We start from the raw sequence: 14749 nt of genomic DNA on the forward strand, positions 1-14749 counted from the left end.
GTCATGATCTCGCGGTTCGTGGGTTAAAGCCCCGCGTCGGGCTCTGTGCTGACTGCCAGCTCAGAGCCTGGAGCCTGTTTCAGTCTGTGACTCCCTTTCTCTCTGACCCTCCCCTGCTCATGCTTTCTCTCTCTCTCTCTCCTAGAAATAATAAAACATTAAAAAAAAAAGGTTAGCAATATAAAAATGCTTTTTAAGTTTATAAATGACTGATTATGAGTGTATAAAAAGTATGCAAAGATGAAAAAATTGAATAAAGGCATGTCAGCATTCATGGTTCTGAATGATCTCTAATTTTTCATGTTTTTTAAAATGTATGCTTTTAAAAAATTACCTTTTAAAGAGTGATATTTTGGAGGTGAAAAATTCTGATCTATATTAATAAAGTACATAGCTAAATTTTCCAAGTAAGAACCTTTAGTTTACTATAATCTAATCAATTTCCCCTCTTAAAGGTCATATGTGTGTCCATCTCAAGAGAGTTAATATAAGAAGTATGTCATAGAACTTTAGGAAAATACACAATTGATAGCTTCCAAGAATCCCAAACCACTGTATGATTTATTTTTTAAGCTGGAGTGGACTTTTGAAATTATTTAGTCTGTATAGCAGATGGACTTCAGATTGAGTCTGCTATGGAAACATAGCATGGAAATATAAAATGGAAAGAGTATACTTCCAAATTGAGGAATTGAGGTCTCGCATCAGAGGGAAGAAAGTTACAGTATGCCACGCTGTGAGTGCAGGCGAGTGCGGGGTTTGTTTAGGCAGTAGGTACTCCAGTCTGGCCAAAGCATGAAGTATGTGGGAGGATAAAATTAAATGTAATAAATTGCAAAAATGATTGCAGTATTTCAAATAATCTTTATTTTAAAAAGATTATCTAGTTTTTAGAAAGTTAATATTTGTCTTTTTTAAGTTGCAGACCCCAGCCTCTTTTGCACAGAGTGTTCAGGAACTAACAATTGCTCTCCAGCGAACTGGAGACCCAGCAAACTTGAACCGACTGAGACCCCATTTGGAGCTCTTGGCAAGCATTGACCCTAGTCCAGGTAAAGAAACCCAAGGAAAATAAGGGGTCTGTCCTGTGTGTGTCTCAGTGCTGCTCAGTGATTCTTTTAATTTTCTTTTGTTGCATTCCTCAAGAATTTCCCAGAGTAGTTATTCCAGACCTTTTACACAGTATTTAAATTTCTGGCCACAATCTTTTTATCTCTTTGTTGCTTCAACTAACACTTATTTAATACTTTTTACTGTACTGCTCACTTCACCAGGAAAGTAATTCACTCTGGGATCCTTTGTGTTTTCTCTTTCTTGCGTCATAAAATTGTGCTGTACTTAAATTCTTGCCTGCTTTGACAAAACTCAAATTCTCTCATTTTTATTCATACCCACACATTATATAGAAATATAATTTAGGTATATATATATTAAAATGTGACCAAGAAAATGCAACTAAGGACATAGGAAAAGTATGAATTATATATATTATATATTATACATATTACATATATATAATTATATAATTCATTCATTAAGTATCCTGTCCTGCATATTTTTACTTTATCGGCCCTTTTTTACTCCTTCCCCTTGACCTGAATATCACTCAGTCTTCATTTTTCACTTCTAAGGTATTTTAAAATCCTCGTGTCCTATTGTCTCTGTGTTTTATTACTGCTACTGGGTTAAAACTCTAATCATTCACTAGCAATTTCCCCATTTCTTATTCCCAAGGGGCTTCTTCTAGCATTTGATGATGATATTGACTAATTTCTCAATATAGAAACTTTCCTGGGGTGCCTGGGTGGCTCAGTCAGTTAAGCATCTGACTCTTGATTTCAGCTTAGGTCATGATATCTCGGTTCATGACATCAAGCCCTATGTCAGGCTCTGCTCAGAGAGCATGGAGCCTGCCTGGGATTCTCTCATCCTGCATGTGTGCTCTCTTCGCTCTCAAAACAACAAAAAACAAAAACAAACACACACACAAAAAAAAACAAAAAAATTCCTAATACCTTGTTGTAGATAAAGATATGCTGCTTCTGTCTTACTTTGACTACTCTTTCCTCTCTTGCCCACTGAGAAGTAGGCTGGTTGTATTCTTGGAATTTTGTTTTCTCTGCATTCTGTTGATTACCCTCTGCAGAGAACAGGTTCCCAAATATCTCTATCACTGTTATCTCTTCATCACTCCAGACTTACTTTCCAAATGCTTTCTGAGATTCTCCATCATCTCCTCTTTGTTCTTCAACACAAATTCTTCACTTAATACCAGCTCTTCTTCCTGTGTTCTGTTAAATGACTGCACCGTCTGAGGTATTTACCCTTAAAGCCTGAGTCTTTTGTCCTACTTCATATCTTTTCCTTCCTGTTGCTCTACATACTATTTTCAGACAACAGGATCTATCTGTTTTTTCACAATCTCCCTCTATCCCATTCCTCTTAATACTGCCTGGGTGAGGGCTTCATTACTTTCCCGGAGACAAGCTGACTTCCATTTTCCTCTATTATTTTAATTCTTCCAATTCAGTCCACTTACTGCTGCAGAATAAATCACATCTCTGATCTTATTTCTATGCTCATAAACTTTCAGTGACACCCCATTGCTTATTGAATAAGGTTTGGAACTCTTGACAGTGGCATTCAGGGCCCTCTAATTTTCTATCAACCTTCCTTGATGGGATTTACTACCACAATTGCTTCATCAAACTAGATCAGATATATTCTTAGAACTCAGTCATTGTCTTTTTTCTCTACTGTGCTCCTTATTCGCAGCAGTCAGAGAAGAGCACTTCCACTTAGTCACTGCCCCACCAACCACCAACCTGTCTGTCTGCATCCCTGCCAGTGTATTCGGCTCTCCTTGTGTGACGGTGGATAAGTTGTGCCTCTGAGCTAAGGCCTCTCTCTCTTCTTATGTTCTAATACCATCTTGACAAATATGTCACTCCAATATCCCCTTTTATTGTCCCCAAGTTTTCTTCTCTCCTAGAGGATTTCTGTCAACATACAAACACCCGAATATTCCTGTCATCATAACCCACTTTTGACAACATTTGCCATCTACCCATCTCTCTTCTCTTTTTTTTTTTTTCCTTTGCATGCTGTTGGACTCCCTCCAATCAGGCATTTATCTCTACTGTTCAACCATAACTTCTTTGTCAAGGTCACAGGTGACTTCATGTACTGAGTTCAGACATCATTTAGCAGCATCGAATGCTGTTGTTCACTGTCTGTTCCTCTTTAACACTTTCCTCACTCGGCTTCCAGGCCACCACACTTTCCTAGTTTCCTTCTTATTTTACTGGACCCTCCTTCTGAGTGTCCTTTGCTAATTTCTCATCTCCATACCCTCTAGTTTTTGGATGTGCTCCCATACTTTAATCTATGTATCTCTTTCTGTTTATACCCATTCCCTAGATAATCTCATCTAGTCTCATAGCTTTAAATATTATTTATATGACTCACAAATTTACTATATTTCATCAGTTTTGAAGCCTACATTTTTTTCAGATCTTAGCATTTCTGAAATTGGTATGCATCTGAAAGTAATGACATATGATAATCTAATTAATAATATTTTTTATGTTTTGGTGGCACATAAAATAATAGTGTATGTTGCAGTTAATTTAGAATCTGTGAAACCGGGGCACCTGGGTGGCTCAGTAGGTTAAGCATCCAACTCTTGATTTCAGCTCAGGTCATGATCTCACAGTTCAGGAGATTGAGTCCCACCGCATTGGGCTCTGCATTGACAGAGTGCCTGCTTGGGATTTTCTCTTTCCCTCTGCCTCTCTTTTCCTCTTTCTCTCAAAATAAATAAACTTAAAAAAAAAAAAAAAGTACCTGAGAAACATGTATTATATCCAGTCCTAACTTTCTTCCTGAATTCTTTTTATATCCATCTTCCTGCTCCATATCCAGCAGGTCTACTTGAATATCTAGTAAGAATCTCAAACTTAACCTCTCCAAAAGTGAGCCCTCAGCACTGCTCCCACCTCCTCCCGTTCCTTTTAGTGGCAGCTCCAACCTTCTGTTTCATTTTCTCAATGCAAAGATGTTAGAGATCTCCGTAACTCTTCTTTCTCTCATATGTACATCTGATCCAATAGCATACCCTGTAGGCCCTCCCTTTAAAATGTATCTGCTTATCACTTTCACTGCTACCACTCTCCTCTCTCTAGGGATTATGGAATAGCTGCCTGTTGTCTGTCTGGGTTTAGCATAGGAGCCAGAGTGATTCTGTTAACCCTCTGCTCAAAAGTTCTCCAGTGCTTTACCTCATTAACTAAAAGTGAAACTCTTTCCCATCACCTACCAGGCCCCATGTGATCTGGGGTTCTTTACTTCTTTCTAACCTTGTCTCCTATTCTTTTCCACCTGATCATTTCTTTCCAGTGTCACCTCTACAGAACATTTCAGGCATCCTACCACATGAGAGCCTTCTCACTTATTCTAACCTTTGCCTAGAATATTTTTCTCCTGATTTATCCACAAGGCACATTCTCGCCCTTCTTTCAGGTCTTTAATCAAATATGACCTTCTTAAAGAGACCTTCTCAGGCTACACAGTCTAAAATTTTACACATACCCATCCCATTCCCCTTCTTTGCTCCATTTATCCAAGCCATCATTATCTAAATAGTTTGTATTTTGATGATTATCTTATTATTGTCTGTCTTCTCTCTTTGAATAAAATGGGTTTTTGTTTTGATCACTACTGCTTCCCCAGCAGCTAGAACAATACTAAGGACTTACGAGTAGGTATCTGAAAATTCCTTTTGTATGACTTTCTCTTCACCTTCTCTACATCTTCATTTTTTTCAAACGAAACTCCATGCATCCTTCAAAGCCTCATTCTCTTGCTGTCACGTAGAAGTCTTTCAGAGTGTCTCTATCAGGAAGTTATCTATTTGTGTTCTCACTTATATTTTCTCTTAGAGAACATATTTATGGTTAACTTTTCCTTTATAAAATCACAGTGCTGGCACTGGACAGATACTTAGTAAATGAAGAAGATAAGTGGTAGAGTTGCTTCATATAGTAATTCTTCTATTAAACTTTGTAAATAGTCTGTTTACCAATACTTGATTTATGCAGAATTTCAAAATGGACATTGCAGATTGGCCAGTCCACTATTAAGTTTTGTTTGGTCCACACAGTATCGGTCTGCATAATATTCTGAATTTTTTTAGATCCTGACACCTACAGACTTGGTAATTTTACATGAAAATCTGAAGCTTCAGTTTTCCCTCAGGAACAGTGTATCTGGTAGCACCAGCCTGGCATCGTCACACCACAGCAACCAGCTGAAGTTCACTGCTAGTCACAGCCTTCGGTGTGGGCCATACTCTAGTTCAGCACAGCCCCTGTCACTCTCTGTTGTTCTTTCCAGCACTAAGGGTCTTATGGCGGTCACCATTTAACATGTGGCCTACTTAATTTCTCTGTTAGCTTCTCTGTCCCTGTAGTTACTTCAGTTTACAATCCATTCCTTAAAATGATGTTTAGGTGAATAAGTTATTACCTGAAAAGCTGCATGAAACCTAACTCAGTTTCACTGACATTCTGACACTCACTCTTTTATTAGTTTCGTATTGGGGAAAACGTCAAACAGCATTGCTGAAATTTTTTTTGAACTTGTTATGTAGATGCTCCTCCTCCCACTTGGGATCAGCTAGAAAAAGGGCTGGTGGCTGTGCGGACGGTGGTCCATGGGCTGGTAGACTATATCCAGAACCATAGCAAAAAGGGAGCAGACCAACAGCAGGTAAGGGGGATGTAAGCCACCATGGATGTTGTGACAGATACAAGCAAAACTGACAAGACAACATCAGTATTTTGAGACTGTGACTGTAGAACTGTACATTAGTTTAGTACAATTTAATCAATAGTCTAGTAATCAGGTGGCAACAATGAAATTAAATAATCCTGTTGGCCTAATGTTATACTGGAGTCATTTTTCACATTGGATATATAGCAGCATTTGATTCTGTGCTAAAGGTATATATTTAAATAAATGATTCTCTTTGGTTACTATTCTATTTCAGCTTGACAATGTATATCACTTTTTAATGCCGTATCTAGTCCAGTACTGTTCACATATTTGTCAATACTTTTTCTGTAGCAGTATTTTAACATTTTTTATTCATATAATGTCTCTTGTGCCAGTGGGCCAAATTTTCCTCAAATACTTTTAAATGAAGTGTATGGCAATAAAATGTAATAGTTTATTATGGTTAGAGTTTTAAGTTTTATTCCCAATAATTTTATTTTCCCCTCAGGATTTATGTTAGATTCATTAGATCTTCTGTTTTGCACTGATAAGCTTGTGAAGTTAAAACTTCATATTAATTTATCTAGTTCAGGTAAATATTAACGATAGCTTCTTCGAGGCGCCTTCGTGGCTCAGTTAGATAAGCGTCTGACTCTTGATTTCGGGTTAAGTCATGATCAGGATCATGAGTTCAAGTCCCATGTCAGGCTCTGAGCTGAAGAACATGGAGCCTGCTTGAGATTCTCTCTCTCCCCCTCCCTCTCAGCCCCCTCCCTCAGAAATAAATATTAAAAAAAATAAAACACAGTAGCTTCTTCAAGATTTCCTTTTTCTTTGAGAGGCAACAAGTATTAAACATACCCTACTGAGTTGAGGGGTGCGCCTGACTGGCTCAGTCAATAGAGCATGTGACATTTGATCTCGGGGTTGTGAGTTCAAGCCCCATATTGAGTATAGAGATTGCTTAAAAGTCTTTTTAAAGACATACTCTGCTGAGGAGAATAATATGGGTACAATTTTCTTAAATAAATGTAGACCAGATTTTATTTTACGATGAGAAATAAAGATTAAAAACTTATTTTAAGTCTGTGTTCCATTAGATATCACAATGAACACAACAAAAATAATAAGATTAATTTATGTTCTGTCAATAAGTGATCAAATGTATCAGGTTTCATTTACCTTAGTATTGTGTTCGCTGTCTCATTAACTGCCAAGTCCATCCTCCTTGTCTTGTATGGGAGTTGAAAATAGGAAGTTTCATTTGTACTGTTAGAGATATTTTAAGTTCTTGATATGTTCTTCTGCATATAAAGAATTGGTTGCAGAGTATTTTTCAGTTATAGAGCCTACTGTAGATTTGGGTTGTTATCATAGGAAAACAGTCGTAAATAGAGCTATACCAAGCGTTGTCCATAACAAATATTAGAACATATGTTAAACATTTGAAGGTCCTAAACTCCAATGGTTGGTTTATCCAATATAGAGCCTGGAAAGAAAATCATAAAATCCTTATGAGGTTTAATCCAGGATTTATGTGATGTTATATGTTTGAAAAGTTATGCCAACACATGAAAAACTCAGGACTCCATTCTTTAATTTTTTGACTCTGAAACTTCAGACAGAGTGACTTTCTATGTGTCTTTTTGCTCTGCACAGTCTAGATAAATGTGTGGGTTACTCTGAAATCAGTGTCTAATGTTTTAACTTTGGTCTCAGCCTCCACAGCACAGCAAATATAAAACATACATGTGTCGCGACATGAAGCAGAGAGGAGGATGCCCTCGTGGGGCCAGCTGTACATTTGCACACTCACAGGAGGAACTGGAGAAGTAAGTGTAAAGGTCATCAAACTCAACCTTCTAATAACTTGTTAGGAAATAAGGTAGAGTTATTAAGTCGAATAATTTGTCACTGTCAAGAAACAGAGAATGAGTAGTTCCATTCTCTTTAATGAATCAGAAATAATTAGAAAGTAATGCAGAATTGTAAAAATTAAGAAAACTGAAGCAGCTTCTTCAGCTTTCATTACATCGTGCCCACAAATAGGAAACTTAAATATGGAAGTGAGTCATTTGCACTCTCCCCTAAAAATTAAAACTCTTAAGAATTTTCATCAATTCTAACCGATTTTAGCTAACTGAATAATGTATTTCCAATAGAAAAATTTGCCCTTTGCTCAGTTCAAGAAATTATTTTAATGCCAGGCTTAACTTCACAGATTCTTTTTTTTTTTTCTTAAATAGTTTATTGTCCAGTTGGTTTCCATATAACACCCAGTGCGCATCCCAACAAGTGCCCTCCTCCATGCCCGTCACACCCCTTCCCCTCTCCCCCCACTCCCATCTGCCCTCAGTTTGTTCTCAGCATTCAAGAGTCTCTCATGGTTTGTCTCCCTCCCCCCAACTATTTTTCCCTTCTTCTTCCTCATGCTCCTCCGTTAAGTTCCTCCTAATCCATCTATATGTACAAACATACGGTATCTGTCCTTCTCTGCCTGACTTATTTCACTCAGCATAACGCCCTCAAGTTCCATCCACATTGCTACAAATGGCCAGATTTCATTCTTTCTCATTGCCATGTAGTATTCCATTGTATAAATATACCACATCTTCTTGATCCATTCATCAGTTGTTGGACACTAAGGCTCTTTACATGTTTTGGCTATTGTTGAGAGTGCTGCTATGAACATTAGGGTACACGTGCCCCTATGCATCAGCACTCCTGTATCCCTTGGGCAAATTCCTAGCAGTGCTATTCCTGGGTCATAGGGGAGTTCTATTGTTCATTTTTTGAGGAACCTCCATACTGTTTTCCAGAGGGGCTGCACCAGTTTGCATTCCCACCAACAGTGTAGGAGGGTGTCCATTTCTCCACATCCTCGCCAGCACATAGAGTCTCCTGATTTGTTCATTTTAGCCACTCTGACCGGTGTGAGGTGGTATCTCAGTGTGGTTTTGATTTGTATTTCCCTGATGATGAGGGACGCTGAGCATCGTTTCATGTGTCTGTTGGTCATCTGGATGTCCTCTTTGGAGGAGTGTCTGTTCATATCTTCTGCCCATTTCTTCACTGGATTATTTGTTTTTCAGGTGTGGAGTTTGGTGAGTTGCTTATAGATTTTGGATACTAGCCCTTTATCTGATATGTCATTTGCAATTATCTTTTCCCATTCTGTCAGTTGCCTGTTAGTTTTATTGTTTCCTTTGCCATGCAGAAGCTTTTAATCTTGATGAGTTCCCAGTAGTTCATTTTTGCTGTTGATTCTCTTACCTTTGGCGATGATGTGTCAAGTAAGAAATTGGTGCGGTTTAGGTCGAGGAAGTTGTTTCCTGCTTTCTCCTCTAGGTTTTTGATGGTTTCCTGTCTTACATTCAGGTCCTTTATCCATTTTGAATTTATTTTTGTGTATGGTGTGCGAAAATAATCTAGTTTCATTCTTCTTCATGTTGCTGTCCAGTTCTCCCAGCACCATGTATTAAAGAGGCTTTTTTCCCTATTGGTTACTCTTCCTGCTTTTCAAATATTAGTTGGCCATATATTTGTGGGTCCAATTCTGAGTTCTCTATTCTATTCCATTGGTCTGTGTGTGTGTTTTTTGTGCCAATACCATATTGTCTTGATGGCTATTTGGGGTCTTTTGTGGTTCCGTACAAATTTTAGGATAGTTTGTTCTAGTTTTGAGAAGAATGCTGGTGCAATTTTGATTGGCATTGCATTGAATGTGTAAATTGCTTTGGGTAGTAATGACATTTTAACTATATTTATTCTTCCGACCCATGAGCATGGAATGTTTTTCCATTTCTTTGTGTCTTCTTCAATTTCCTTCATAAGTTTTCATCATACAGATCTCCTATATCTTTGGTTAGGTTTATTCCTAGGTATTTTATGGGTTTTTGTTAACTTCAAAGATTCTTTTAGGGGCGCCTGGGTGGCTTAGTCGGTTAAGCATCTGACTTTCGCTTAGGTCATGATCTCGCAGTTCATGGGTTCGAGCCCGCGTCGGGCTCTGTGCTGACTGCCAGCTCAGAGCCTGGAGCCTGTTTCGGAGTCTGTGACTCCCTCTCTCTCTGACCCTCTCCTGCTCATGCTGTCTCTCTCTCTGTCTCCTAGAAATAAAAAAATAAAAAAAAAAACATTTAAAAAAAAAGATTCTTTTAAATCTCAAGGGTGAAATAATACCATCGATACATTTTCTGACACATACTAGAAAGAAAAGAAAACCTCTTAATTTTTGTGTTAAGCCAGTGTAACGCTGTCACTAAACCTGACAAAGGTAGCACAATTACAGAAACTATAAATCCATCTCATATTAGTATTTTCCCAAATATTAGAATTCAGTAACACATTAAAATAAATAAATCCTGGGGCACCTGGGTGGCTTAGTCGGTTAAGCGTCCTACTTTCGCTTAGGTCATGATCTCGCGGTTCGTGGGTTCGAGCCCCACATCGGGCTCTGTGCTGACTGCCAGCTCAGAGCCTGGAGCCTATTTCAGTCTGTGACTCCCTCTCTCTCTGACCCTCCCCTGCTCATTCTCTCTCTCTCTCTCCTAGAAATAAATTTTTAAAAATTTAAAAATAAATAAATAAATAAATCCTATGCTAAGTGCAAAGGTAAGAGAATATAATATTATAGATTACAGAAGGAATTCCATATGATCCCATGCAAAGATACCAAAGGCACTTGAGTAGAACCCAGTGTTCCTAATAGATGAAAATCCATTAATAAGAAGAAAGATACTGTAGATACTTTCTCAAATTAATTGTATCTCAGTAGCTGCATGATAGCATGATGCTCGATTAGTAAAGTATTAGATTCAGCCTAGTTGAAATTGAGATGTAAGGCAAAATTTACTGCTAATGAGACCATTATTTAATATTCTGGAAATGGTAGCCACTGTACCTACACAGAATAAAACTGCCATGATCACTACATGGAAAAGTTCAAGAAGTATTAGAAACAAAGAAATGAAAATTTTGGTAAATCAAAAAAAATTATACAAAAATGAATTGTGCTCATATAAACTAAAAAGGGAAACATAACTAGTTAAAAATTAAAGCTCCCTTTAGCATTACCACCACCACCAAAGGTAAATACTAATTAATAAACTAACAAATATTGAAAACCTATGTGAATGAAATTAGTAAGCTACCTAGGCACATAAGAGAAGAATGGAATAGGTTGCCTAGGTGGCTCAGTTGGTTAAGCCTCCAACCCTTGATTTCAGCTGAGGTCATGATCTTGCAGATCATGACTTTGAGCCTTGCATTGTGCTCTGTGCTGATAGCAGGGAGCCTGCTTGGAACTCTCTTGTTGCCCTTTCCTTCCTTGTGTGCACATGTGCATGCTGTGTCTGTCTCTCTCAAAAATAAACATTTGGGGGGGGGGGGGCAGAGAGAGACAGAATCGGAAGCAGGCTCCAGGCTGCACAGAACCCAATGCGAAGCTCAAACCCATGAACGGTTAAATCATGACCTGAGCCAAAGTCAGAAGCTTAATCGACTGAGCCACCCAGGCGCCCCTAAAGAAAAACCTTTAAAAAAATAAAATAAGAGAAAAATTGAATAAATGAAGAAGGATACTATGTTCTTGGATAAGACTTACAGTTTTTATTTTCTCAGTAAATTCAGTGAGATCTCAGTCAAAATCTTAACATGATGATTGTTAGGATCTAACAAAATCATTCATTGGGAAAAGTAGATATGTGCAAAGGGCCAGAAAATTTCTGAAAGAAGTTTTCAACAGACTGGACTAGACTAACAACTTTTAAACTGTATTATGAGCTGAAGTACATATAAAGGCTGGTATTAGCATAGGAATAGCTAGATCAGTGAAGTAGAATGAAAAATCTAGAAAGAATGCCAGACACAATAGGAACTGAGCATTTGTGCTGAAGGTGGCATTTCACATCAGTAACAAAGAAGACATTGAAACAACTGCTGTCTATTTGAAAAATCATCAGAATGAATTAAATGTGTCAGAGATCTAAATCCTTAAGAAAGAACCAATAGAGTACTTTAGGGATCTTTGCTGTTAACTTAATCTTACAATAGGAAAGGATTTTTCACGAATGACTATCCAGCATCCATAAAGGAGAAGACTGATAAATGTGATTACATAAAAGCTAAGATGTGGCCCAAACACCAGAATTTAAAAAAAAAAAGCACAGACAGGAAAATGACATACAGAGGACTGGTACCCCTAACACAAAATGAGTTGCTACAAATCTGTTAGACGAACCCATAAATATGAACATACAGGCACTTCACAGAAGAAATAGTAATAAACATGTAAAAGTATGTTAAACTTCATTGATTGTTAAATATACAGTAAAAAAAATTTATATTTTGAACTATCAAATTAATAGAGACTGTGATACTACCCAGTATTTAATAAGATAATGAAAAAGGACATTTTAAAAAAGTTATCAGTAGGAGTTATAGTAGTTTTGGAATATTATAACAGTTTCTAATGTGTCTAGAACAGACTTAGCTGTTCTGGTTAGTCACACAGGGTTGCAAATACATGTACAGAAGCACCTGTTCCTGCATTGTTTTAATAGCAAAAAAATAGGAATAGCCTAAAATGTACTGACATAAGGGTATATCCAAAATGCAGAGTGAAGGGAAGAAGTTACAACCCTATTTCTGTTAATAATAATCTTACATACATACTAAGGGAGTGTGTGGAATGGAAAATCTGCATGATTGTGTACCAAACTGCTAATAGTGGTTATGTCTAAGGAGTAGTGTCTCCTCCCCACCCCTGTAAAATTTGTCAAATATGGGAAGCATTTGGAAAAATAGCATTTTTCTTACGGGAGTTTGTCTTTGAGATTATTTTTTAAAGTGCACTAGCAGGAGTAAATAGATTTGCTTTCATTATTGAGGAACAAGGATAGTAGACTCTGATGGCTTGGCTTAATATTTTTCCTTTGGTTAGATTTACAATCTATATGCCTTCTATATTGCAGTGTCTGTTTATATTTAGGCATTGTATTGTTTTTATTAATCCACTTTTAAAATAATTCCAGTTTTGTGTAGGCATACATAGTGTCAGTGTCTCTAAATCATATCTGATACAAATTACTATTCTTGATTATTTACAAATTTTAATGGAGGAAAGCCTGGGTGGCTCAGTAGGTTGAGCATCTGACTCTTGGTTTTGGCTCAGGTCATGATCCCAGGGTTGTGGGATCAGGCCTTGCAAGGGACTCGGTGCTGTGCATGGAGCCTGCTTGAGACTCTCTTTCTCTCACTCTGCCCCTCTTCCCCCATCATGCTCTCTCTCTCTAAAATTAAAAAAAAAAAAATTACTGGAATCGATGGGAAAATTTTCTCTGCACACTGGCTTTATGTTTTATTGTTAATTTATAGCATAGAGTCACTGTATTCCAGGGCATTCGAGGGGAAGCTAAAATAAAATATTTCAGAAACTATCTTCTAAAGATTTTCCTAGATTTTCTGAAGATTTTTCCCCTCTAATATGTTTGAGAAATAGAAATTATAATAAAAGTCAGTTATAATACTTATAGCTTAATATCTTAAAGGATATACACACATAAAAGTTTTCAAGTTGGTAGCTACTAACAATATTTCAAGAGAATTTCCAGAAAGTAATGTTCTTGGCATCTTTTTCTTTTCTGTTTCTTAAATACGTTTTAGTACTTGGTTTTGCTTTTATAATTTTGGGTTTGGGTGTGTGCTTTTGCTTTTTATATAGGTTTCGTAAAATGAACAAACGCCTGGTTCCCAGAAGACCTCTGAGTGCCTCTTTGGGTCAACTTAATGAGGTGGGCCTGCCTTCAGCAGCTGTCCTTCCAGATGAAGGTGCAGTGGATCTGCCTAGCAGAAAAACCCCTGCTCTGCCAAACGGAATTGTATCAGCAGGGAACACAGTAACACAGCTGATTCCACGAGGGACAGACCCCACCTACGATTCTAGTCTGAAGCCAGGAAAGATAGATCATCTGAGCAGTAGTGCCCCTGGATCCCCGCCTGACCTGTACGTTATTTTTCCTAATTTTTATTTAAAATTTCTCCTTTCTAAACAAAGTAGAGAGAAGAAAGATAACCAGTATTCTGATTTAAAAAAAAAAAAAAAACAAAACTCATTTTTGGCTATATTTTATTTTCTATGCTAGTTCTTTTTAAGAAACAATTAGTGTAAGTGAAGTAAGATCAAAGTTTACAAATTTTGTAAAAGAAATGACTAACTATTAAGGCAAAAACAATTTTCCGGGGTGCTAGGTGGCTCAGTTGGTTGGGTGTCTGACTCTTGACTTTGGTTCAGGTGATGATCTCATGGTTTGTGGGTTCAAGCCCCATGTCAGGCTCTGCACTCAGAGCATGGAGCATGCTTGGGATTCTCTCTCTCTGCCCCTCGTGCTTACCCATGCATTCACTTCCCCCCGACCTCAAAATAAATAAAAAAAGAAAAACTTTCCCAAATTGAGGCTTTTTTTTTTCATTTAACAATATGTGTATATTAGAAGTATTTTTGAGACCTTAAAGTTGACCTTTGGAATTTTACTCTTTTAGGCTAGAATCTGTCCCTAAGAGTATTTCTGCCTTACCTGTGAATCCACATCCTGTACCTCCAAGGGGGCCAACAGACTTGCCTCCCATGCCTGTCACCAAACCCCTTCAGATGGTCCCACGAGGTTCTCAGCTCTATCCAGCACAGCAGGCGGATGTTTATTACCAGGACCCTCGAGGAGCTGCTCCGCCATTTGAACCAGCACCGTATCAGCAGGGTATTGGTCTTTTATTTATGTTGCTCACTTTTCTTAGGAGTTAGATCAATTCCAAGAAAGAGTGACCATATTTGCAGAAGCCTCAAGATAAACAAATGCATTTATTTAATATCGTAGAAAAAGTTGAGATTTTATGATCAACTAAATAGTATAAAATAAGTGAGTTAGCAAAGCTTTATAAGTAAGCCAATTGCCCAAATCACTGAAAGCTAGTTGTA

At 37.6% G+C, this 14749-nt stretch overlaps 1 protein-coding gene across 2 annotated transcripts in view; it reads left to right on the forward strand.

Annotated features, from left to right (window-relative positions):
* Positions 1–14749, forward strand: part of RC3H1 (ring finger and CCCH-type domains 1) — an 80818-nt gene that overhangs the window by 49050 nt on the left and 17019 nt on the right. For both annotated transcript variants that reach the window (XM_039242385.1, XM_039242386.1), the window contains exons 7-11: positions 920–1052; positions 5651–5769; positions 7495–7607; positions 13499–13780; positions 14317–14531. In XM_039242385.1, coding sequence (XP_039098316.1) covers positions 920–1052; positions 5651–5769; positions 7495–7607; positions 13499–13780; positions 14317–14531 — 862 coding nt within the window. The remainder of the gene's footprint in view (positions 1–919; positions 1053–5650; positions 5770–7494; positions 7608–13498; positions 13781–14316; positions 14532–14749) is intronic.

Source organism: Hyaena hyaena, unplaced genomic scaffold (assembly GCF_003009895.1).
Source record: "Hyaena hyaena isolate Hyena2069 unplaced genomic scaffold, ASM300989v1 scaffold_209, whole genome shotgun sequence".
NCBI classification, from domain to species: Eukaryota; Metazoa; Chordata; class Mammalia; order Carnivora; family Hyaenidae; genus Hyaena; species Hyaena hyaena.